Raw genomic sequence first — 27517 nt, forward strand, 5'->3', positions numbered from 1 at the left:
CTCAGTAGAGGGTGATTTGTTAATATGTGTGTGTGTGTGTGTGTGTGTGTGTGTGTGTGTGTGTGTGAAGCAGTGCATAGATTTCACTTGGGGCTGTCCTTCCCCAGTGTGTGAACTTGAACAAAGTTTTCAGCAGCTATTCCTTGGTTCCTTTATTCTAAAGTCAGACTGGTAACAAATGTTTGTGAGGATTTAAATGAGTTTTTAAACTCCATCATTAGCTAAAGGGAGAGGAAGGGGAAGACATTTTTATTGACCATCGTAATGAATCAATTAATCTATTTAAAGTTATGGTCCAGGCTTTGTAGAAAGTATCACGTTTTCTAAAAGTAAGGAAACTGGCTTTGTAGGAACTGATCACTGAATTCAGGCTGCTTAACTGATCAATGACAGAACTGGGAATCAAACTTATGTCTGAGCTCGTATTATGTTTCATGTCTTCTATGAATGCTTGCCTCCTTCCCTAACCCTGGGTCCCAAAGAAAGGAAAGAAGGCTGGGCACAAAGCAGATAATGAATCCTGACATTCTACTAGTGAAAAACTTTATTTGGATATTATATAGCACATATCCCCATGCCAAAAGACTTCTTTTGGAACCCTGGGGCATTTACAGAGGGTTTTGAAACCTATTATAAAGTTTTAATGATTTACGTGAAAGTAAAGAGATCTAAACGCCTTTGTGAGGCTACTAAAGATCAAATATTGTCGCCTGAATCATCTATGCAACCTACCTGATCCGCATAAATCAGCTTCTCCAGAAGAGTAGATCAGAGCTTACAAAAAACTGATCTTGCATTTGAACCATTTCCTTATGATCCCTACCTCTAATGTTTTATTTATTATATTAAAATAAATTAATAAATTAATTAGGTGTGTGTGTGTGTGTGTGTGTACAGATGAGTTCAAGTTCCTGTCAAGGTCAGACAATGCCTTCAGATCCCCTGGGGCTGGAGTTACAGGTGGTTGTGAGCCACCTGATACAGGTGCTGGGAACTGACCTTGGGTCGCGTGCAAAGGCAGCACCTGCTCTTAACCACTGAGCCACGTCCCCAGCCCCTCTCAAATGTTTTACATTGAATATTTTATTACCATAACATGCCTGAAATAGTTTCTTCAAATATTGCATCATTAAAACCATTTGATGCCCATAGCGGAAAACGTAAAGTCATACTTTCAATGGTCCCAGTAAGGCAGAGAAGTTTTCATGTTCCAAGTAGGGAAATACATCCTTGAAACAAAATGAAATCAGTTTGGAGCATTGGCTTTGGTTTCTAAAGGAGACGAGATATATTCAGTTCTAACCCTATGTCTCAGGTCGGTGCTGTCTGACCAACGGGTGTCCCTTGGGAGAAAAAGCACACACTCTCCCCGTTGTCATATTTCCCACGCTGAGTGATTCATTGCTGGGGTTGTAGAAAGAACAGCTTTTGAGGCTGATGAATTCTTGTGTGGTTCGGTCATGCTGCTTTGAGTTTTCAATTTTAACTTAAATGTTTCCACCTCTAAACCATTTTGTTTTTCCTTTTCAGTGGCTCCTCCCACAAGGTTAAGATACAATGTAATATCCCACGACAGTATACAGATTTCATGGAAAGCTCCCAGAGGGAAATTTGGTGGATACAAACTACTCGTGGCTCCAGCTTCAGGTAAAGACAACCACTTTATTATCTGGGGCTGGTTGTGCTTTTTACACACGGATGGTTAAAAATATGTAGTGCTGAGTGTTGCTTTAGGAGTGTGTGGTTTAGTTTTTGAACTGGGCAATTCTCCTCTCATCAAGGAAATAATATAAGGGCTGGCTCTTGGACTCAGCTGTGATTGAGTCTCCTTAGGTCAGAATTTCCAGAACATCAAAAATCCCCCCACCCATATTTCAACATATAATAAATACTTTTGATCCACGGATGCTGTAAAGATACACTACACTCGAGTGTACAATTGTTGCGCCTGTTTGAATAGGTTATAACTAATGAACTTTATTGAATGATACTTAGCAATTACACATAAAAATTATAAAGGTCAACTAGACATTGTGAAAACACAGTGCAACAGGAGAAACACCAACTGAACAGATTTATTGGTCATTACATAAAGGTGTGCTATAAAATTGTGATTAAATTATGGGCAAAGTTTTCATTTTCATGTTTTATAGTTCTATTATAAAGATAAAGTCAATCAAGGCAGGGCATGTAGGGGAATTGAATGGGTGTCACAGAGATTCAGAGAATCCACAGTGGATTTCTTAAGCTCTAATTATACTTCTGTTAGAAATAGCGATGTCTGGACGGGTTATTTAGCCTCTGAGAGCCCCAGTTTCTTCTGTAGGATGTATGAAACAACATTGGAGCTTTGTGGTCGTGCACACAGCATTTCCCAGAAGCTTATTTCAAATACAAAATATGAGATCCCAGCCCCAAACTTCTGACTCAATCTGAACTGTTAAAACCTCCCCTGAAGGATTCCTGTAAAACTGGAGTTTGGGGAGTCCTGATTGTGAAGGCCAAAGGAACTAAAAAGCACACATACCGAAAGTCCTGCCATAGAGTGTTGCTAAGGGACCGTCGCCGCAGGGGTGCTCCTCAGGAAGTCTCTCAGTTCTCATCCTTACACACAAGTACATGAGAACTCTCTAGAAACCTCATGACCTCCATGCATCGGTTACTTGGTAACCTCATGACCTTCACGTAGCGGTTACTAGCTGCTGTGGTAGAATGCCTGGCACAAGCGATTCAAGGGAGAAAAGGTTTATTTTGTCTCCCAGTTTCAGAGGGTGAGTCCCTGGTTACTCCTGTCCATCATGGCAGTTGGCATGGGCTGCCAAGAGAAACGGCTTGATTCCCAGCTGCCCTGGTGGCAGAGTGGGAGAGAGAGGCAATGTTGCACTTCGCTGCTTTCTCTTTTTTCTCCTTTTCATTCTGACCTGGATCCCCAGCTCGTAGAATGCTGCTTCCTATACTTAAAGTACCACCCCCCCCCCCAACTCAGTTAATCGTCTACAGAGGCATCTGCACATAGGTGTACAGAGCTGGGCCTCACATAGCTCTTTTGTGATCTAGTCATCTTGACAATGATTAGCCATGATACACGTGTTTATAAATATAATTATAACAGGTGATGAAGATGGGTACAGAAAGCTAGACTTCCTTCTGTGGAGGACCATTTCTCAACTGATTTTGTATTCACAAATGTGTCATATTATCCGTGATTTGATTTAGAAATCTCAAAACAAATCTAGGTAGATAAAACATCTAGCTTCTTGCTTAGTCACTAATACTAAGCACTTTAGACTCATTACAAGTTATTAACTTCAGGAACTGGGGGATTCCCTGTGTCAGGCCCTGAAAATAAGTTCTTAGTCAATCAGTACTTTAATTTTTCCTGATTAATTGCTAATTATACTAAATTTATAAGCACCCCAAACACTCATCACTGAGGGATCACAGACCTTAGAATTGACTCAAGAGCCTTGTGAACCAAACCTCAACATGATCTTCCAATCCCCTCTGAGACAGTGCACTCAAAAGCTAGATGCCTAACTTTTATTGAAATATCTCCAGTGATAAAATTGTGAGTTAAATTTTTAATATTTTTTAATGACTATTAGGTTTATTTTATCCACTATCTTTATTACTGTGGTCAAAGCAAACTAGTTCATTTAGATACACTAAAATCTACCTGATTAACATTGCAAATAAAAAAGTATAATAAATACATTTAATGTTCATGGAGATTTTACCACTGTGGATCATGGTCCAAGTTCTTTTTATGCCAATCTTTCCCAAAGAATGTTCCATAGTATTTTGCAGGGTGCTAATAGCAGTGACACAATAAAATGATTTAATGGTCAAATAAATTTGGGAAATGCTGGTCTAGACAGAGTTTAAAGCATTCATTTTATCATAGGAGCCTCACAATTTTTAATAAAACAACATATCTGCCTTCCAAAGAGAGACTGTAATATACAAAGCTTTCTAAAAACCTTCTTTTTAGCAAAGTATAGATTACATAATATTTATTTGTGTACTTTATAAAAGATGGGGTTTTCTTGAGACTTAAGTTTTGACGTTTTAAATGTATGTGTGTCTGTCTGTACAACACATGCATACTGTGCCCATGGATGCCAGAAGAGACCCTGGGTCCTCCTGGACTGGAGTTCCAGCCAGGTTTGAGCTGCTATGTGGGTGCTGGGATTCAAACTTTGGTTCTCTGGAATAGCGGCCAGCTCTTTCAACCACTGAGCTATTTCACTAGCTCCAACAGATAAAGTTTCAAATGATGAGGGTTTATGAGACAAAACTTAACACCTTGAACACTTAAGGAAATGGGCTTTGGTCAGAGAAAACTCAGTTTTGTCCTTTGGCAGCAGGCAGCATGGATAATAGCAAGAAACATTTCTGATCTAGATATAGATTTGGTTGGAATTTAATTAAAATTTATTATAATCTGTGCTACATTAATTTATACCTCTCCTAGGGCTATTAGAGGGACAGGAATTTTGAATTAACTTTCCCTTTATTTCAGGTTGTTAATTACTGCCAGAAATTCTAGGGGGAAAAAAGGTGTTTTTGAAGTTTTGATAAAAAATAAGGATTTAACCAAAAACATTTTCAAGAAAGCCTTAGTTGTCAGTATAGTTTGATGGGGATCTTGCAGTTTTTTTTTTTTAAGGAAGCAAACTGTCTTTTAAGTAGCCAGTCAGTGAGTACTTCCTTCTGCATCTTGAGGCAGTGATGGCCAGATTTCAGATAACTAAGTTTATGATTATGATTGGTGATTCAAGGATGCTTTGTATCACTCCAGGGAGCAGAGGAAAACAATGCCAGCCTGGCTACTAACATTCAGCCAGCTCCTGTGTTCCCCCCCCACACACCCCACACTTTCAAGAGGCACTCACTCCTCTTCTCTTTGAAGACTATCTGATGTTGAGAATCTGCTTTCCAATCCTGTGCTACCTTTTCCCTTAGATAATCAATGGGATTGAGTATTTGATGAATGTCTTTTGTGACTGGGTTTTATCTAGCGTGGGCAACCATTTGATATCTAAAGCAGACAGGATATGTTGGACATGAGGATGAAAATTATATTGCTCTGTGCACACATGTATTAGGTATGTGTGTTTCAAGCGGTGTTACCGTCTGATATCTATCAAAGCACGCTGTGCCTGGTAAATATATACAACCAAAATTAAAAATATTAATGTCTTTGCCTTCCAACAGTCTCAAATTGTGGTTAATAAAAGCTCTCAGAGCATGTCATTACTTGCGGCCTCAAACGAACTCACCTTTCTATTTCATTCCAGGGGGGAAAACCAACCAGCTGAATCTGCAGAACGCTGCAACAAAAGCGATTATCCAAGGCCTTCTGCCAGAGCAGAATTACACGGTTCAACTTATCGCCTACAATAAAGACAAAGAAAGCAAACCAGCTCAAGGCCAGTTCAGAAGTGGGTATTGACAGTGTTGAAGTACCACCAGGGGCTCTGGGCTTAAAATACTCCATGCATGAGCGAGGTGTTTGAGATATTTTGCCTTTTTGACTTCTGAACAAAGACATTCAGTGAGTCTACCTGTCCTCAGGTGCAGATGACATGGAATACTGTTTGAGATTTCCCCCATCATCGAAAAGGTATCTAGAGGTTTTTAGGTTTTCGGTTTAAAGTCAGTCCCACCACCCCACACTTTTGTTGGTACTCCAGTCACCAGCATTCGAAATTGTTCCTGGAAGTACCGGAAATGATGTCTCTTCAGGTCGATGAGAAACAGGAAATAGGAGAAAAAGAAGCAGCACATTTTTTTTGGAAAAAAACAAACAAACAGCTGGAGACTTACACGTTCCAGGACAGCCTAGGCTATACAGTGAGCTCCAGGGTAGCTTAATCTACAAAACAAAAACCTGTCTCAGAAAAAGAAAAACAGAGGGAAGGAATAAGAGGGAGATGGAGGAGAGAGAAGGCGTGAGGGAAAGGCAAATGCAGCGGAGACCATCTCATGACGTCATTTCCGGTACTTCTGTAACAATTTAGGAGGCAGGAGACGGTAGCAGTACACCTGACAGGACAATTTATTTCTGATTCTCTTCCTACTTGAAGGTCGCAACATTCATTACACTTTCTGTGCGACCTTGTGGCTCAACCTCCCCCGAGACTTGATTTTCAAAATTCAAATATAAGCTGGAGCTGTGGTCTGTTTGGAGCGCTTCCAAGCCACCAACTTTTCTCCTTGGAGTTCCAAGGAGAAAAATTGGCCTCTGCTCCAATCAGCCTGCCCATCTAAATAGTGGCACGGTAGTGTTCCCTTTCCAGGAACAGATCTGCAGATCCCCATGTTTGGAATTATTCTTGTTATTTCCCGGATTCCTGTACACCCGCTAGCCTTTCTTAACGCAGTTTTCCCTCACATTAAACCGACAGATGCATCTTATTTCAGAAAATGTAAGTGGCCTGGGTCATAGCCCAAGTGTGGGTGGGGTGAACGATGTAGATTTGGAAATTAGCCCAGAAAGGATGAGATTTTAAATTGTTGGACGATAAAACTATAGGCAGAGATGCAAGGCCGCTTTAGTATAAGGTCATGTTTCAGGAATGAAAGGAGAAAAAGAATCCAAAGACAGGAATATAAAAGATAGGGTAGTGAAATAGGAAAAAAAAATGCAATTATATCTTTGCAAAAACTGAGAACAAAGATTTTTTTTTTTTTAAAAAGTCAGTACACTTGATTAAGAATCCAGAGAATGGGGTCTGAAGACGGGTGTAAAATTCGATTAATGCACCTAGTAAGATTAAAGTATCTTAAAATTTAAATTATTGTTCCTAGGTTGAAATTAAATTTCTTGGTGTCAGGAAGACAAGGAGGGTTTTAAAGACAGAATTACTAGAGGCAGTAAGCCCTGAGCAGATGAAAATGGGACCCTTTCAGCAAAGGCAAAGAAGCCAGGGGAAAGGCAGGGGAAAGACAGAGTGAGGACCAGTGGGACCATCTCCTGGGGAGGATGGCAAGGATGGTTGGCAAAATTATATGCCCTATGCAGCTGACCCTGCCAACACATCTGCTCACTTCCTTCAAGCAGATGAAACAACTAAATGGCAGATCTTGTCATTGTCTTGATGTTTGGTGGTGGTCTTGAAAGCTTTGGAAGCTTAAAGAACCGAGGAATGGCAGGCGGGTTGCTACAGAGTGTCCAGCCTAGAGAGCAGTGGGGCATTAAACTAACGTTGCAGGTGGCCAGGAGTGTACCAAAGGAATGGGGGCCATTTCCAGCCTCTGAATACTGTCTCCTTAAAGTGACAAGCACACCATCTAACTCTCAAGACTATTTCTGTCATTTTTATCAGTAAAGGTTAATTATACAAAATGATTTTCATTGTGACATTTTCATACATGTTCATAATTTTTATCATATCAGCGTCTCATTACCTTTTCATGGCCCACCCCACTCCCACTGATTCCCTTCCTCATCCCTGCAGGACCCCCTTCTGCTTTGATGTTTTATTGAATTTTATTTCTGCATTTGACAACCCGGTGGGTTTCATTAGGCCTACTTACGTTATCATAAGTAAGCATGCACACCTAACCAGTGGGTTATAGCTATGAAGAAAATGTTAGAGAAGCATTTTTTTTTAAGCTTGGGAGGAAGATATCAGTTGTACAGCTGTCTGAAGTGTCAAAGTGATAAACTGATACATTTATCTATGGTACACCCTTGACCTAAGCCCTAAGGACTTTTCATACCTTGTGACTAGGTTGAAGAACATATCAGGTCCGACATTTGGAAAGGACTTTGTGCTGTGGTACTAGTGTCTATTCATACCTTTTGGTTTTGCAGGGGTTTTAGTTATAAACACATTGGATATTTTATTTATTTATTTTTTTGTTTTTACATTCCCAGCCAAAGTTTTCCCTCTTTTCTCTCTTCCCAGTTCCCCCTCAACTCCCCCACCCATTTATTCCTCCTCTTCTGATTCTCTTCAGGAAATGGCAGGCCTCCCATGGATATCAAGGGCCAGCCGTGGTATATCAAGTTGCGGTGAGATGAGGTATCCCCTCTTCTCTTAAGGCTGGATGAGGCGATCTGGTTGGAGAAAAGGGTCCCGAAGGCAGACAACATAGTTAGAGATAGCTTCTCTCTCACTGCTTGGAGTCTCACAAGAAGATCAAGTTACACAATTGTGACAGTAATGCATAGGTCCTAGGTCAGTCCCTTGCAGGCTCTCTGGTTTTCAGTTCAGTCTCTGTGAGCCCTTATGACCCTAGATTAGTTGATTCTATGGGTTTTATTGTGGTGGCCATGGCCCCACTGGCTCCTACACTCCTTTTCCCCCTCTTCCTCTCCATTCCCCAAGCTCTGTTTAATGTTTGACTATGGGTCTCTGCTGTTTCCATCAGTTGCTGGATGAAGCCTCTCTGTTGGGCTAGGCACTAATATACGAATACAGCAGAATATCATTAGGAATTATTTCATTTAATATTTTTTTCTAGTCGTGTTGGTTCTATCCTAGGGTTCTGGGGTATTCCGCTTCTGGCTCCTGGCCCTCAGGGGTGAGCTCCCTCTCATGGTATGGGTCTCAGGCTGGGCCAGTCATTGATTGGTCACGCCCATGATTTCTTCCCCATCTTTTACCCAAGTACTTCCTTATAGGCAGGACAAATGGTAGATCTAAGGGGTTGTGTCTAGGTTGGTGTCCCAATTCCTCCAGTAGAAATTCTGCCTGGGTACAAAAGATGCCAATTCAGGCTTGGCATCCCCTATTGCTAGGAGTCTTAGGTAGGCTCACCCTTATAGATTCCTGGGAGTTTCCTTTGCTCTAGGCTTCTAGCTTATTCCAAAGATGCCCCCAGGTTCCAGTTGAGTCTCCGTGTACTCTCCCTCTGCCTTTCCTCCCTCCTGATCCCCCCATTCATCCACCCTCATCCACACCTCTCTTCCAGTCACCTGTGATGCCCATTCTATTTCCCCTTCTCTGGTAGATCCATGTGTTACCTCTTAAGCCCTCTTTGTTATTTGGCTCCTCCGGGTCTGTGAATTGTAGCATGGTTATCCTTTACTTTATGGCTAATATTCACCCATGAGTGAGTACCTTTGTTGTTCTGGGTCTGGATCACCTCACTCAGGATGATCTTTTCTAGTTCCATTCATTTGCCAGCAAATTTCATGGTCTCATTGTTTTTAAGAGCTGAGTAATACTCCATTGTGTAAATGTACCACATTTAAAAAAAAAACCATTAATACCACACATTCCTGTATTTCTTTTTTCTTCCAGTTAAAGATTTAGAGAAAAGAAAGGATCCGACAAAGCCCAGAGTCAAGGTTGTGGACAAAGGAAATGGAAGTAAATCAACTTCACCAGAAGGTAGGACATTTATGTGTTTAATTAATTTAATAATCAGCGTGGTTGGCTTAATTGTGCAGATGAAACATATGTTGTTGTTTCATGCAATCTGTTATAAAGTTTGCCATTGGCTCTTTTCTCTCTGCCTTCCCAATGGCTGTCAGCATTTGGTTGGGGTTCTTCCGTTCACCTTTCTACAACTAAACAAGCATCCACTTGGAAGCTGTCCTGACATATTCCTTGTGTCTGCTGCTCCTTCACTTTAGCGATTTCCCTTGTGGATACTTCCAGGGGGCAGGAGTTTGTGGTCTCTTCCGCTACGTTCTCATTTGTGCCCTTCCTCCATCATGCTATGTATTTTTAAAACTAACCAAATTCTGCTTACGTCCTATCCCATATTTTGACGTATAGCATTAATATTTTATAATTTCTACTAGGTTGTCTTCTTTAATTCATGACTTAATTCAAATAAGTTATTAATTTCAAACATGTGGTGATCTTAAACATATTCATTTGTTATTAGTGTCCAACTTTATTGCACTATGTTCAGAGAATGTGGTATGCAGGGATATTTTTAAGTTTGTTGAGGTGTTTTATTACTTAAATATGGCCAGCAGTTAGATTCAATCCACATGTCCTTGAGAAAAATGTATTTTAATTTCCCTCACTAATGTTTGTCCACTTCTATTTGAAACTGGCTATTTTAAATACTTGTAACGCTGGTGACACATAATGAGAGTTTTCTTTTCTAGGGAAAATTCACTTTTGTTATTTCAAATGATCCTTTTTGTTACTAGTCATTTAATATTTGTCTCAAAGCTGCAGTGTCTAAAATAAATGTCATCGTACCCTCATTACTGGGCATAGTCACAAAACAATCCATTGTTTTTAACTGTCACTATACTTGTGTTCCTAGGTTTATCCCGGGGAATCTTATGGAGAGATTGCACGGCATTTGAATATTCTATTTCACAATCATTATGTTTATTTATAACTGTGCTTGCTAAAATTTGCTGAGATTACTGATCATTTTGGATGTACAATTTATTTCTTTTCTTTCTATATGTTGTATTATATATGTATATATTTATATTATGCTATATAACACACACTCATATATATATATATATATATATATATATATCCACAGTTTTCATGTTCTTTTTCCTTTATGGTTTCTGTTCTCTTTATATTTGTTTTACCCTCCTACCAACCTGGGGAATGTTCATTCTTTTGTATTTCTTTGATATGATTGTATTAAGATTTAAGATGCATATGAAACTGAACAAAGTCTACAAGTCTACAAGATCGCTGTAGCACATGCCAACAATCCTTACAATGCTTTCAGGGTATCACACTGTTTTCTGTCTACCAGTTATGTCTCCTATTTTATTTTGTTACATCTTGTATTTTATCTCAAGCCCATTTCACACAGCTCATTTAAGCCTGCTTTTTAAAAAAATGTTTCGAACCTCAAAGTGAGAAACACGGGTCTCAGTATCCTAAATTTTTCTATTTATATGTGCAACCATAGAAATCGTTTTAGAGTTGCTCATCCGTACATATTACAAGACAGGCAGAGTAGACAGACACACAGCCTGCTAATTACGGTTTGATATTTGCTTGTAGCGTACGGTATAGAAATGAGATCCAGAAAGATCTGGGAACCAGGCCTGATTTCACACATCAGTCATTCCAGATCCTTTGGAAGCTGAGGCAGGAGGATTGCGAGCTCAAGACTTGCCCGGGGTGCATCATGAGTAAAAGGCAAACCTGGGAAATTTAGCGAGACACTGTCTCAAAATAAAAAGCTGTAACACGAAGGAGAGTGGGGTCGGGATGTAGCTCAGGGAGAGAGAGCTGTCCTGGGATGAAGAAAGCTTGTGTTAGGGCTCGTATTCACTATTCACCGCGTTTTGTCATTCATTTTTAATGTAGGTTAACTTGAGAATGCAAAATATTAGTGTGCTTCAACATGAAATGAGAAAGTTAAACAAAGGGTGTTGGTAAAGTATCCTTCCTTCCAACATTATTCGGCCTTAAAAAACAAAGTCTTTCTTTTCCTTAATCATTTTTTTTTGCGATGACGTGGGGACAGTGGGAATTGAACCCACCCAGGACCTTGACCACGCCCGGCATATATTTTACTACTAAGAGATACCCTGTACTACCAATCCATCAGTTTTTGACTTGCATGTTTCTGTTTCTTTGTGTTAAAGTACATCCATTAATATTTTAATGTGGTGGGTTTTTTTTTTTTAAAGTTCCCAGGTAAGATTTGGATTAGCATTCTTTGCCTGCTTATGCTTAGAGAATATTTGAGATAAAAATCTATGCATTCATTTGGCTTCAGAATTTATTAACTTTAGCTGCATATTACTACATAGTTCTACTCTTTCTATTCTCTGCCTTAAACACCTTCCTCTTGTCCTTTCAAAACCCAGGACTGAGTTACAGGAATGGAAGACGAAGAAGACAATAACAAAAGACTGAGGGTGACATGTTCTGAGAAATATGCGAAGTGTTTGAGGATTGTACCGGCCACAGTGCCTGTACTCTATGTATCTCTATGGAGATACATTCCTGAGTGACTTTCCTGAAGCCACGGTCAGGCAGGTGTATGGTAGCAATCAGGACCCATGTGGGGGCCAGAACTCCTGGGAGACTCGAAGGAAGACAGGTGGGATTATTCTCAAGTGAGGTGCCTGCAGGCCTGTGAGGACTCTAGCAAAGCTCAGACTGTAGGAGAGAATTGTCTTATAGTCTCTGTGTGGAATAAATGCCAGAAACCCTCGAGGTCCCAATGCTTCAGGGAGGTGGAGGCAGAAGGAGCCGAAAGTCTGAGACCACCTCGGGTTACATAACGAGTTCCCTGTCAGCGTGGGCTACGGGGTGAGAAAAAGACAAATGGAGCTTGGGAAGAAGGAAAGAAAGTAGGTTATTAACAATGCAGGCCAGTAGCCAGGTGGTGGTGGTGCACGCCTTTAATCCCAGCACTCGGGAGGCAGAGGCAGGCGGATCTCTGAGTTCGAGGCCAACCTGGTCTACAAGAGCTAGTTCCAGGACAGGCTCTAGAAACTACAGGGAAACCCTGTCTCAAAAAACAAAAACAAAAACAACAACAACAACAAAAAAACAAAAAAACAAAACAAAAAAAAACAATGCAGGCCAGCTTTAGGGTTTCTAGGGGGAGAAATGGGAGCGGGGGGGGGGGGGAGGCACTAACCACTCATGGTTCCTCTTAAGACTTAGCTTACGCCTCTCTCAGGATGAGATAGTCCACGACTCACATCGAACTATGTCGTTTCTTGTTTTCCCATCAATCTACACTCTTCCCGCGTGAGCATTTATGCTGAGAGTATATCAGAAGCAGTTCTCTCTCGCATATGTCAAAATTTTAGCTTAAATGCAAGGAGCTCGGATGTTTAGCTGAAACTCCTGTGCTGTGAAGTAGTCACTTAATTTTAATACGCTGCACACATCCCCTTAATGCTCCAAAGCCAGCTTGCAAACAGCAGTGGTATTTGCCTTTGAGCACAGCGCTGGCTCGTTGACACGAATGGTTCTTTCCCCATGGCTGTCCAAACAGCTTTCTCTAGTTATTTTTGGCATTTTGTGTAAGAAAGCAGAACCAGATTGGAAAAGATTATGGGCTAGATAGGAAAAGAAACTTAAGGTTTCTTTCTTTTCTGCTCATTTTTTCCCCAATTAAGCCCATCTAGCCTCTCTTTCCCTACCATGTACTAAAGGACTGGATCCACTTAGCTTCTGGAATCACGTGAGATCAGGTGCTTTCCCACACTACTGCCTTAGACAGTAAGGCTTAGAAAAAGCCCTCCTTTTTCTCCTTATGTTCTCTGCTCTAACGAGAGAACTGGAGACTAGAGGCTAGAATTCTCCTTTTCTTCTCTAATTTTTATTAATTTTTCCTCCATACAATAGAGCTCTGATTTTCTAAGGAAAAAGCCCGAAAAGCATGAGATGGGTTTGTTCTTCTTTCCACAATAACAATACTCTGTGGGCCAGCCCAGCCGTCTACTAGTTTTTAAATAATGTTTTATCCGGGCACAGCTTTGCTTGTTCCTGACTATTGTCTATGGCTGCTCTCCCATAATGTCAGCATTGAAGAGTTCCAAGAAGAGATCACATGGCCAGCAAAGACTCAAGTATTCCCTATCTTGAACTCTTCAGAATATGGCTGTTGATTCTTGCCTTAGAGTGTTTAAAGCTTTCAGATGTGTTGGGACTGAATCCCTCACTAAATTGGTTTCTTTTCTAAGGACATTTGATCTGTTCTGCAATTCCTAATCAGAACTGCTTAGGATGTAATCTCATTTGTGAATCTGCAAAAGATTCCATTTCTTCTATGTCCACATTTGTCCTTTTTTTTTTTAAAAAAAAAAACTGGGAACATGAGAACTTCTGTGTTAGTTGTGAAGACTGAGTGAATTAGTGTAAGTTAGCTAAATACTTAGAACACAGTGAGTACTCTTGAAACATTTATTATTAATATTAGAATGCCTGAAAGTGAGCATAACAGTATAAGCCTGTAATCTCAACACACAGGAAGGATGAGTTTGAGGCCACGTGGTCTACATAGTCAGCTACAGGGCAACCCTGACTACATGTTGAGTATCTGGTTTTAAAAAAACAAACACAATAATAAAATAAACAAGACCCTCCAAATACTAGGAAGTATTCTATCTATCTATCTATCTATCTATCTATCTATCTATCTATCTATCTATCTATCTTCATCATCATCATCTATCTATCCATCATCCACCTATCTACCTATCTCTATCTATCTATCTATCTATCTATCTATCTATCTATCTATCTATCTATCTATCTATCATCTTCATCATCATCATCTATCTATCCATCATCCACCTATCTACCTATCTATCTCTATCTATCTATCTATCTATCTATCTATCTATCTATCTATCTATCTATCTATCTTTGACAAAATCTTATACACTGGAGGCTAGTCTCAAACTTGCTGAGGCTGTTCTTGAACTCCTAACCGTCCTACCTCTGACTCTTCAGTGCTGGGTTTCTAAGTGTTTCATACTTGACTAAGAGTCCTGTCTTTTATATTGATTTGACAGTGACCACACAGATGAGATTTGATATTCATCCCCTAGTGGGAGAAGCACTGAGTTATCTCCCAGGATCAACTGATGAACATGGCTGATAGATGTCTACCCTCATGAAGCCTGTGTAGTTCAGTGCAGCTCAGCATCGGTATCAAATGGTTTCCCTCCATGAGAAGTCGGCTCCGAATTATGCATATTAATTATGTTTGCATGTAGCTAGGTCTTATAATGGTGCTCAGGGCATATTTTCTCTTCTTCTTTGTCTTCCTCCTCCTTCTTCATTCCTATTTTTTTTTTTTTTCTGAGACAGGGTTTTCATGTGGTCCTGGCTGTCTTGGAATTGGCTTTGTAGACCAGGCTGGCCTGAAAGTCTTCCGAGTGCTGAGATTTAAGGCATGTGCCACTACCATCCTGCCATATTTTCACTTCTTACCATCACTTTGACACGTTCATGGTTCTTAACTCATAACTAAGAGGCTGATTTAAAAAATTATCACCTTCCCCACTAGTTTTCTAGGACTTACACATGCCAAATTCAAGATTGTGGATTCATCCTGGAAACAGTTGGGTCTATTTGGGATTTAAACTTTAGTTAGATAGGGGTCAGAAGATCAGTTAAAACACAGGGATATAGGTGTGTTTTTAGGCAAATCCTGGCTAACTCCTGAATCCATTCCTATAAACGAGGGAGAAAGCTCGGCATTGTCAGAAGTGTGGTATTGGGGTTTAGATACGGACTAGACCGTCACACCCAGAAGCAGCAAACAGCCTCAGAAATTTGTCAGTGGGCAATTTCATTGCTTTGGGAACATCCTAAAGTATACTCACCCAGGTCTTAAATCTTTTCGGATGTGTGTGATATGTGTGTGTATGTGCACGTGTGTGTGTGTATGCACATATATGTGTGAACATAATCTCCACAGCTCTCATGTGGATGTTAGAGGACAGCCCGTGTGCCACTTTTCACCTTGTTTGGGACAGGATTTTTATTTTCTATTTCTTTTTTTTTTCTCATGGTTTATTTTTTTTTATATTTAAAAATTTCCATCTCCTTCCCTCCTCCTCCCCCTCCCTCCCCTCCTCCTCCCCCTCCCTCCCCTCCTCCTCCCCCTTCCCTCCCCTCCTCCTCCCCCTTCCCTCCCCTTCCCTCCACCCATATCTCCCCTCCCTCCCTCTCAAGGCCAACGAGTCATCAGGGTTCCCCACTCTATGCTAAGTCCAAGGTCCTCCCAACTCCCCCCAGGTCCAGGAAGGTGATCGACCAAGCTGAGAAGGCTCCCACAGAGCCTGTCCATGCAAAAGAGTCAAAGATCAGCGCCTTTGTCCTTGGCTTCTCTGTCAGCCCCCGCTGTTGGCCACATTCAGAGAGACGGGTTTGGTCGCATGATCCATCAGTCCCATTCCAACTGGAGTTGGTGATCTCCCATTAGTTCTGTCCCACCGTCTCCATGAGTGAACGCACCCCTCACGTTCCTGACTTTCTTTCTCATGTTCTCGCTCCTTCTGCTCCTCATCAGGACCTTGGGAGCTCAGGGACAGGATTTCTTGTTCATGTCTGTGCATGCCAGCTTATGTGGCTGGTGAGCATCCGTGGATTATTCTGTATTTGTCTCTTCTATGGTATACGAGAACTGGGATAACAGATGTGTGCTGTCTACCATGGTGGCTTTACCTGGGTTCTAGGGATTCAGACTCAGGTTCTCTTGCTTGGGCGGCAATGCTTGACCCCTTGGGCTGTTTCCTCGCTGCTACTTATACAAATGTTGGAGGCGTAGGTCTGTTACTCACCCCGGTTCCTATTGCAATTGATGGGTGCAGTTAGCAAGGGACACAGAAGGCAGGGCTAGCAAGACACTGCAAAATGTTTTATGGTCAATGTATGTGACCAGGAGGAACACACTGTCAGTTACTGATAAACTTCCTAGCAAACACAAACCACTAACCCAGTCATTTTCAAATAGCGTGATCAGTACTTAATGTATGTGCTGTATTTTGTAAGACTGGGCACACGGTCAGTTTGTATCATTGACCATAAACAGATGGTCAATGCATCACACTCACATTCCGATGGCTGCTCTCACCAGGGGGCCGGAGCATTTTGGCACCATTGTAGATATGGGGCCGTTGTTGCATATATGGCCAGCTATAGACTGAAGTGTCACTGTGCATTGCAGGCCTGCGTTTCAGTCATTGTCACACCTAGGGTCTTGGTCTGGTATTAGTTGCTCTCTCTTGCTTGCTGACTTTGTTTTTTTCTGGTATGGCTTTATTCACAAGCAAGCTTCCCCAGACAATAACAGAGGGCCTGGGGATGCTCTGGATAATGCATCATTAATTAACTAATTAATTAATTAATTTTATCGCTGAGGATCAGACCCAGGGACCAATGCACACTAGACAAACATTCTGCTACTGAACCGCATCTTTAGCCCTGGTTATTTCAGAAGCTGCCTGGAGAGCAGTTGTAATGGTCTATACGATCGCTTCTGAATCTAGTGCCATGAGCAGGGAGACGCGAGAATCTGACCTGCCCCATCAGGTTTGACTCACAAAGACTGACTCAGGAGCAACTAAAAAGGAGATGCAGATGTAGCTTAGAGGGTAGACTGTTTGCCTAGAAGGCAGAAAGCCCTGGGTTCAGTCCTTAGCACCTCATAAAACTAGGCATGAGAATTATGTCTGTAATCCCAGAACTCCAGAATGAGGGTGACTAGATATTCAAAGCCATCCTTACCTATATAAGGAGTTCAAGGCCAGGCAATGTTACACAAGACTCTAGCTAAACAAATAAAAACCAAACCAACTAACTGAAACAAATGACCTCAGAATAGACTTGGGAACATTCTCTCTCTCCCTCTCTCTCTCCCTCTCCCTCTCCCTCTCTCTATCTCTCCCTCTATCTCTCCCTCTCCCTCTCCCTCTCCCTCCCCTCCTCTCTCTCTTTCTATCTCTCTCTCTGTCACATACACACACACAGCACATTCACTACAGAAAGTTGTGTTCGCCTGGATTTTCTCATAAATGTGCCCTCTTACAGAAATCACTTCTTTCATTGTGTTAGTTCCTTTTCTTTGCTGTGACTAAATACTTGACAAGAAGAAACTTGAGGGAGAAGGACTTTGTTGTGACTCGTTGTCTGAGGGGATCCGGGCCGTCACCGTGGGGATGGCATAGTGGCAAGCGGCTTTATGGCGGTGGGAATATGCAATGGTTTATTTCTCACACTGTAGCACATCTGGAAACCGAGAGAGGACAGGAAGCAAGGCTCAGCTATAATCCTCCAAACTTGCTCCCAGCGACTCACTTTCTCCATTGTAACTCTGCCTCCTAAAGTTCCTGAAACTTCCCCAAACTGCCTAGCCAGCGGGGACCAAGTCAAAGTCAAACCAGCCTTTGGCGGGCATTTCCCATGTCACCTCATGAAAGAGTTGAAGGTTAAACAACAACAACAACAACAACAACAACAAAGTAAACTCCTACAAGGTGTAAGTTGCCCACTTAGAGCTGCTTCTGCCTTCCATGCTCTTGACTTCAGGAGAGTGACGTGTTCTTTGCAAAACAGTGGTTTAATGCATTTTCAGTGGGAGCAGGGCAATCTTCAAAGGGGCAAAATTGGTTCTTGGGGTAGAGGTGGAAAGCATTGTTCATTCATTTCATGTTCATAGCTTAGATATACATGAGCACATAAGCAGATACCCAGGACATGACATCCACACTTCGTGAGGAGGCAATTAGACCAAAGTGTGTCTGGAGGGTCTTCTTCCTCCTCTGCGGCCCTTGATAATTTAACAAATTGTGGACATCTGTTTTTTCCTTCTTGGCCTCCAGTAAAAGTTGTCATTTTCAGCCTGTGACTTCTATAATAGTAAGAATTCTTAGCTGCATCCAAAGTAAAGTTTCAAATTTTCACATTTGAAAAATGAGTTGCAATATTTAAATAAATCAGCTGCTTTTTTAAATCAATGCGTAATGTTAGTGACTTTGGCAGAGTCCATCTCTTTCCAGAATGGTGGTGCCCTTCTGGTCAGTTCTTAAGTTCTTGCCTAAGAATATTCTAGAACTCCTTGTCTCTGTCCCTGCAGAGCTAACTGTTGGTATCAAAAGGCACAGGTGTTTTGGACTTAGAGTTGCTGGGGACTACTTGTCATTAGCCACCGAGATGGCTGAGCTGTTGAGTTCATAGACATTTACCTAGGACAACTAAAGTAAGCACATGGCCAGATATTCAGCAAACACATCTGTACAACTGCATACTTCAGGAAGAGCTGACAGCAAATAGGGCTGGTCCATACTGGCTTTAGAGTTTGCAAAACATTTATCTGAGAGCAGACCTGATAAGACAGATTAGCCTTCTTTGAGTCGCTGTTGAGAAAACTTGGAAGTAACCAGGGGTCTATTTAAACAAAATTTTAAAACTGGCTTCATACAAATATTATTAGGCAGCACCATGTGTTTTCAAAGGAATTCCAATCTATTTTTGATATCTTGATTACCGCAGGTTCCCTTTTGAGAGGCGGATAAGGGGTGTGTGTGTGTGTGTGTGTGTGTGTGAAAAGTGATTGGGTAAAAGTGGGAGTCGTTGGGGGCAAGAATAATAACTGTATTGGCATGAAATGAGGACTACATATAGACGAGTCAAGAGCAGTAGAATTAATAAAGCTTTGAAAAGCAAAATGAATGGTTTAGCTTCGTTTTGTAGGCTGGGGAGAGAGCAGTAATCTTAGGATTTCAGCTGATGGGAGGACTCCTGCCTCAGTTTCTCAGGTTCTGTGGTTGCAGGTGTGCATCACCACCACTAGCTTGTCTGTGTCTGTTAAACAGGGACGCCGTGGCTCCCCAGAACAGACATCCTGTCTATGATTGAGTTGAAATCTGTCAGCCATAGACTCCTTCGGGCATACAGAAGCTTCTGATCCTCCTTCCAAGTTGACAGCCCTTTAACTATGGAAGCAGCTGCCTTCTCCCAGGCCCTCGGAGCCGGGGAGGGGGGGAGACATGTGATGACTGTGCTGTTTATAGGACTGTCAGTTACTGTTATGATCCGAGCTCTGAGTGACAGCTGCAATGTTCTCCTGGCTGTGGCGCAGTGACGGGGGCTGCACATTCTGCCAAGTTGTGCTGTACGCACCGCAGGTCGACTACAGGACAAATGCCGATAGATTTGATTTCATGCTCTGCGTAACTCCACAGCTTGTCGGCTTTGCCTCTTCCCCTCTCTCCATCTCTCTCTCTTTCTGCCTGTCTCTTTCTGTTTATTTCTTTTGTGATAGAATTTGAAGCGTATTTGGCTAAGGAGTCCAGTGTTAGTAGTCAGGCCTTTCTTTGAATTTAGACCTTGCACTTTCTCAGTGTATGGGGGAGTGGGCAGAGCTCCTACCCTCTCTAGCTACTTAATCTCTTTTCTATGAAGTTGAAGAACACTTATCATGTAGGGTTGATATTGTTTTTCTTTAATTGAAAAGATATTTGTAAGGAAGGAGATTTATAAGGAAAGGGCTTACAAAATCATGGAGGCAGTCAGCAAGCTGGGGACTCAGGAGACAAGAACGGTGTAGATTTAGTTCAATTTGGAAGGCTGGAACTTGTGGCATCATCAATTCCAGACCAACACCCAGCAAGCTCAAGGCAAGAAACACAGCTGTCCCAGGGTGTCCAGTCAGCTGGCAGGAATTCCCTCTTCCATTGACTTTGGCTCTATTTGGGTACTGATGTTCAGTTGATTAAGTGAGGCTCAAACTCAGTAGACAGAGCAACCTGCTTTTCTGTCTCACCAAGAAGCACGTCCATAAACACATCTAGACTAATGTTTGGTCAAATGTATAGGTGCACATAATATAGCTCAGTCAGAATTAATGACATAAAACACAATAGACATTAAACAATCACTATTCATTTCTGCACAGTTTTTCTAAGAAGTAAGACATCCCAGAAAGAACTAAGAGCAGGCTAGGAAGGGGATATTGGGGAGCGTTGTGCTAGATGGCCCATCAAGGATGCTGTGGCAACTGACTGAATTTTGTATTGATTGGACTGAGAAGCACCCAAGAGTTTACTGCAGCACTCTATTGGGAATGTCCATTATGGTGATTTCAGAGGTGATCAGATAAGGAGAGGACTCTGACCTAATCAATAAATAACTTCCTCGATGGGTTCACAATATGGTGGCATGGTTGGGAGGAGCCCAAATGTAGAAAGTAGAGACAGGGATGCCTTAAAGGAGGTAGCTCAATGGGGCAGTCTTGTTCTGGGCTCTATCATGTTGCTTCTTGCCTATCCTGGCCTCCATGATGTGAATTGATCTGCCCTACCGTGCTTTTTCCACAAAGTCAACAAAGTCAACTTGACATACCTGGGAAGAGGGATCTCAACAGAGAAACTGCTTTGATAGGATTGGTGTACAGGCTTCTTTGTGGGCCGTTTTTGCCTTTTGTTTGTTTGTTTTCTTGATTGCTGATTGATGTGAGAGGGCCAAGTTCACTGTTGGCAGCGCCATCCCTGGGCAGGTGGACCTGGGCTATGGAAGAGAGTTAGTTCAGCAAGCCAAGGCAGAGAGTTAGTACACAGTGTTTTCCCATGGTCTCTGCTTCAGGTTCCTGCCCTGAATTCATGCCTTGTCTTCCCTCAGTGATGGGTTGGGATCAGTATTCTGAATTAAACCCTTTTTCCCCCAAGTTGGTTCTGCTCAGTGTTTTTATCACAGTCATGAAAAACAAACCAGGGTGTGTATTAATGGGACTTTGTTGGGAATAAAATTAAATCTGCAGATCAACTCAGGAGAATTGAATCATTATTATGTTGACTCTTCCAATTTATGAACATAGGAAGTCTCTACATGTATGTAAGTGGCAGCTTTCCTTTGCTGTTTTCTAACCTCACCAGTGTTTCCATGCATGTTTTGGCAAATACATACGTCAGTATATTTTCATCTTTAGGGCAATCGTAAGTGGCAATACATCTATTAATTTTTGCCAGTTGAATGAACACGTTATATTTCACTATGATCTTGTTTGGACCACTAATATAATTAAATACTTCTTTGTTCACTCATTGGCCATTATTTCCTGTCCTCTAAAGTGTCTGCTCATGATTCTTTACTTTTGAAAGAAATGTCTTTCCATTTCCCCTAATGTATAATGTTTCTTCTTGTTTGTAATCTATCATTTTTCTTCTCTTTCTGTTTTTTTGAGACGGTCTCCCCTTATAGCCCCAAATTCTGGTGATCCTCTTGCCTCAGACTTCCTAATGATGTGGTTTTAAGTGTCAACCACCACGCATGGCTTCTGAATTTCTCTTTAGAGTGTTTTTGTTTATGTGAACAACTTTTCAAGATTTAGTACTATTAAAGTTATCAATATTTTGACTTACAGTCAATCAATTTTATATTATACTTTGGGCCTAGATATTTATTTATGAGTGAGCTTAATCGAGAGAATTTTTTTTATTGGAAATCATTTTGAAATAGAAAAGTTAAGCTTCCCTACTCTTTGGGATAAGAAGGGATTTTCAGCCTATGATCTTTTCTGAGCATGGGAAGATAGCTCAGTGACAGAGTCTTTGCCTCAGATGGGTGTGGCCCCTGGGCCTCTCTCTAGCACTGAAAAATCAAGCAGCCAGGAAACCTAAGAAAGTGTAAGCAAGAGGAAAAATTCTAGAAAAATCTTTTGTACATTTCCTCAATTATTAGACAATATTTCTAGAAGTTTCGAAAGAAACAAAACCACACCATTTGGAAGCTAGGGGTTCTTCATTTAACAACTAATAAAAATGAGTTCTCGAAGCATAATAAGATAACAATTTCCCCAAATTATGACCAAAACTTAAGGAATTTCTGTGCCATAGATTGTGGTAGTATCTAGTTTAGATTTTGTAAAGTTCCAGTAGGGGATGAGTCATAAGTGCAGAGCTGGTATCTTTCTTCTATTAAATAAGGGGAATTTAGGGCCAAAAATGTAAAAAATAGCTCTGGATTGAGTTGTCCTATTGAGCTTCCACAATGAAGGCTGGAGTATTCCCTTGGCAAGCACATTTCCCCCCATCTGGTAAAAGAATCTGGGTCTTTCATGCATATTTATGTCTGGAAAAGAAATCCAGCTCCTTTAAGCAAATGTGGTGTGGTAGATGCAAAGACAAATTTATTCAACTGCCTGTCTCTTTTGTCAGCCACAGTAGTTCAGCTGTCTTGATGATAAAAGCATTTTGTTTCCTCAGGTTTTGAAAATTTCGTACCCATGCATGATGATGTATCTTGGTCATATCCCCCTCCCTCCCTCTTCAGCCACCACCTTCCTCAATAAGTCTCTCTCCAAAATTCATTTCTTTTGTCATAACCCACTGAATCCAATTAGTGCTGCCCCTCTGCACGTGGGAGTAGTGCCAACCACTGGGGCATGGGCAACCTACCAGTGGCCACCCATTCAAAGTGACCCTGCCTTCCTCAGCAGCCGTTAACCAACTGTCTGTAATTCCTCAGCGAGGAGTGGAAAATGGGAGCCCCTCCCCACTTAACGCTGGAATTTGTTCTGGCTTTATCGTGTGCAGGCGATCATAACTGCTATTAGTTTATGTGTGTATAACTGCCATGCCATTTCCAGAAGACAGCATCTCACAGCCCACGGCCCCATCTTTTGACTCTTACATTCTTTCTGCCCTCTCATCCATGATATTCCGTGAGCCTTGGAGAGGGTGGTTGATAGAGATGCTCCATCTGTGGCTGAGCACACATTCTCGGTTATTATCTGCACTTTGAACCGTTAAGAGTTTCTGCATTAGCCATTCCCCAACCAAGGATGAGAGAGCACAAATCTATGGCTAGAAACATGAATATTTACAAGGCAGTTTGACACCATGACTGTGTACAAAACAACACCAATAGGTTCTCCCCCAGAGCTCATGACTTTCCATGGGTTTTGACCATGCTTACAGTACTCCATATGAATCCCCTCCTGTGCAGCAGACCTGAAATTCAATCAAGATAGCATTCTCCCCCCTCCACCACCATAGTCTTGCCAGTGTTGTGCCAGTGAGCACATCTTGCCCATGACTCATGTTCTTTCTGATTGTGATTTTCTGTATTTTTGGTTTTCAATGTGCAAATTATATTTTAAATATTGTTATGTTGTCATTTTAATGTTAAAACATAAACCAAGTTGGTATTTTTCTGGTCTGGCAAAAATTAAAATTAATAAGAATGTCCATATTTGCACACACACACGCGCACACACAATTACTTCTATTTTAGTATGAAGATCCTATTCTATTTAATTTGAAGGATAAACTGTAGTATGAAGCAATACCAGTTAAGACAGTAAAAATGCCATAATATTTTTTTCAAGGATTTATAAACCACTTTAAGACTACCCCACCATCTTGGCTCTGTGTGAGCGGAGGGGCTTTCACGTGATCATCCACAGACCTGTGCTTCCTCAGGCAAAAAATCAGTGATTGTGAAGACAGGTTTCTCCTCTTTCTCAGCATTTCTGCAGTGGGCACCATCTCTGATGGTCAGGCACTGGAGGGACCGTGCCAAAAACCTGGTTCCCTTTTGGATCACTATGTGCAGTACTAACTAAACTGCTGAGAACTCCAGTTACTAGTTCATCTTTAGGAGTGAAATCTTTCTGTCACATAGAAGCAATATGAGAATCAACAACAGTAACAACAAAGCACAAAACAGACTTAGGGAAGTCCTTGAACCCTTCCTCAATTTTCTTTTTCCAAATGAACATCATACTTAATCAAAGGTCTCTGCACCATTTTTACATACCTAGCCTTGGCCTATCTAGCATAGGGCAAGAGGCCTTTGCACTTCCTGGCCATCTGCCCATCCTGGGAGGATGGCCCTGACTGACACTGTTGAGACCTTTCCTGGAAAGACTCTGCAGGCCAAAGCCCAAGGCTGGAAGATTCTGTACAGACACCTCCTTCTAAAGCACACAGCGGATGAGTTGCTAGGTTGGCCTGAACCTGACAGCCCTTTGCTAACTATTTCCAGAACCCTCGGGTCTGCCGCCAACCATTACTACATTTTTTTTTCCTTGGAAGAATGCATTTAAGGCAAGAGTTATAAAAAAGATGGCAGCTCTGATGGGAATTTTATTGTATTCTTAGCACTAAATTGTCTGAATGGCGCTGAAACTGACTCGCGCTTTGAAAGATTCTGACAGTAACGTGTGTGCTATTGTGGTTTGCACTTTTTGCAGAGATAAAATTCTTTTGTGAGACTCCAGCCATCGCTGACATTGTCATCCTGGTCGATGGGTCGTGGAGTATTGGGAGATTCAACTTCAGGCTGGTGCGGAATTTCTTGGAAAACCTGGTCACAGCGTTCAACGTGGGCTCAGAGAAGACCCGGATTGGTATACCCTATGGCCCATAGAAGCTAGTTGCTACTGCAAAATGTCTGGGAAGATTCTTCCAAAACTCAGAAACCCTTTACAAAGCTGCTTTCAAAGTTATCAAAGGATCAACTACACTGTTGTTCCTGAAAGCACATGTTCACATCAATAAATATTTTTCCCTAGTAATTTTATATTATCCCTACTAAATTTTCTCATTCATGCTGCCGTTCACTTGACTATTGAATACACCAATTCTCTTTTTAGCTTTCCTTTTAATATTGATATTAATAAAGCTTTAGAATATCACTTGCATGAGACTTCATCAACAGCCATCTGTGTTTAAAAGAAGCAGCCAAGTCCGGGGAAATGTTGAATTGAAAAGCTGGAAATAATATTTTGACATTATAATCTTTGTCAAATTAATTCTAATTATAATTAAAAGAGAAAAAACCTCCTGTAAATCTTTGTGTCCTATTCTAAGCAATAAAATAGTATATTTTCTATAAAAAGTACTAACTTTTAAGTAATCATTAAGAACATCATTCCTTTGAGAATAAAATGACAGCAAATAAATCTAGATCTTTTATCTAAACACAATCGGCCTTTTTTGTTTTTAAATGCTAAATAGCTTGTTATTCGATAATGTCCAAAGAACTAGAAAATATGTAAACTCCCTCCACTCCTAGAGAAATCCAACTAGACTCCTTTTCCTGACGTCAGGGCTTCTCTTTGGAAGCACATCACCAGGCAAAGAGAAGAATGCTAGACAGATTACACCATAGGTCATCCTGCTTTCTTGAGTGGTCATGCGATCCTGCACAGTGGGTAACTTCCGGTTCTCTCTTCCTTCTTTCCAGGCTTGGCACAATACAGTGGGGACCCCAGAATAGAGTGGCACTTGAATGCCTTTAACACAAAAGATGAAGTGATTGACGCTGTCCGAAGCCTTCCCTACAAAGGAGGAAACACTCTAACAGGTCTGTTTTCTTCAATGTGCTTTCTTAGAGAACTATTTTGCTGAAGAGCAATTATTGTATTACCTTATTTTGCTCCTTTTTAAGAGGAGGCATATGGTTCTTTTTCTTTTTACCATGTAACATCAAAAGTTCTTAGATGACTTTTTTTTTTTTTTAAATCAAGCGGTGTTAAGACTTACTCCACTTCAATTCAAAGGAATACTGGTTTTATACTTAGATTCTGAGGACGATGATAGAAAAGCATGAAAAAACTCTTTGTTTCCCACAGTTACACATCTACATTTTCTATACAAGTAGAAAGCTTGCTATGTTCAGTAAAACAGTGCAGTTCATAGCACACGGTTGGCCTGAATCTGAACGCAGGTGTTGGCAGCATTCATGGGCATTGTGTGGCATGGTGGTACATGCAGTGCAGTGTGCATTTTATGCATCCAGAAGTAAGGCTGCAGAGATGCACTGCATGATGCAGCATGGGTGAGTGCCAGCAGCACCTTGAATTCCTTATGTATTATTTATTTATTCATCTACCTATGTATCTATTTATATTTATTTGGGACAGTATCTCACTGTGTGACCCTGGCTGGTCAGGGACTCTTTGTATAGACCAGGCTGGCCTCAGATCATCCTACCTCTGCCTCCCCAGGGCTGGGATTTAAGGTGTGTGCCATCATTCCCTCCTCATTGCACATTTGATTTTGAATTAATTTGTGGTCCACTCTATTTAGTAACCTTTAACTGTTGATATATTTTTTGCCAGCCTCATGATTCCAGATATACAGGGATTATGTGGCTCACAGTTTAATAAACCTAGAAGGAAATGAAGCCATCATGGAAGCCAATGGCTGTCAGCCACTGCAGAGTGTTTGCCGTCTCTGTAACCTTCCTTTCCCCTTTCTGAGACAGTTTAGCTATGGAGAATAGGCAGGGTTGGAGCTCATCAGTCCCCTGCCTCCACCTACTGAGTGCTGGGATTCTGAGTGTGTGTCATCACACTCAATGTTATCTTCTTTTTAATTAACGATTTTTAGTCTTCCCCCTTATTTGAAACTTCAATTACTAGTTGTTAACTTTTGAAGACTTTTGACCCACTAGTATTATAAGTGGTTATTATAACAATATTTACATTAAAAATATCTGTGACACGAACATACATGGTTTATGTAGATGTGGTTTATTTTGTATTATTTTATTTTTAGTGCACTAATGAGTTTAATGGATAAAATAGACAATATACAATAACAAAGCAGCCATACAAGGGGGAAGATGGAAATTCAATTAAAGGATCCAAAAGAAATACTAGCTGTAGGAGGGGAACAAAAACCAAATAAACACTCACTATAAAACAAATGAAGAACATATTTGATGGGCTTAGTAGCCTGGCCAGAACTCATGAAGAATCTCTAAGCTTGATGAACTCTGTAACAGAAAAAAGGGGGGAAAAGCCTTCCAAACTAGAAATTCAAGTACTATAGAATTGCTGTGTAGACACACACGATTACAGGAATTCCAGAAGACAAGGGAGAAGGAGGAAGACATAATACTTGAAATAAAAATGATGATGAGAATTTTCTCCAAATTAATGTCAAGCACCTAATTCTAGATTCAAGCTTCCCCCACTCCGGGGTTGAACCCAGGACCTTCAACAGGTTAGAAAAGGCCTCTACCACTGAACCACATTTCCAGCACTATTTGAACAGATTTTAAACTTAGAGCGGCCATTGCCTTCCTCTAGCATATGGCCTGGATGCTCAGCTTTAGCCATGAAGATCTTATTA

General features: G+C 41.2%; 1 protein-coding gene across 3 annotated transcripts in view; it reads left to right on the top strand.

Moving 5' to 3' along the window:
* The window catches only part of Col14a1 (collagen type XIV alpha 1 chain), a 186503-nt gene that overhangs the window by 24124 nt on the left and 134862 nt on the right, over positions 1–27517 (top strand). For all 3 annotated transcript variants that reach the window (XM_038343529.1, XM_038343530.1, XM_038343531.1), the window contains exons 3-7: positions 1531–1647; positions 5301–5444; positions 9258–9347; positions 24628–24783; positions 25623–25742. In XM_038343529.1, the coding sequence (XP_038199457.1) occupies positions 1531–1647; positions 5301–5444; positions 9258–9347; positions 24628–24783; positions 25623–25742 (627 nt within the window). The remainder of the gene's footprint in view (positions 1–1530; positions 1648–5300; positions 5445–9257; positions 9348–24627; positions 24784–25622; positions 25743–27517) is intronic.

This window comes from Arvicola amphibius, chromosome 9, assembly GCF_903992535.2.
Source record: "Arvicola amphibius chromosome 9, mArvAmp1.2, whole genome shotgun sequence".
Classification (NCBI taxonomy): domain Eukaryota; kingdom Metazoa; phylum Chordata; class Mammalia; order Rodentia; family Cricetidae; genus Arvicola; species Arvicola amphibius.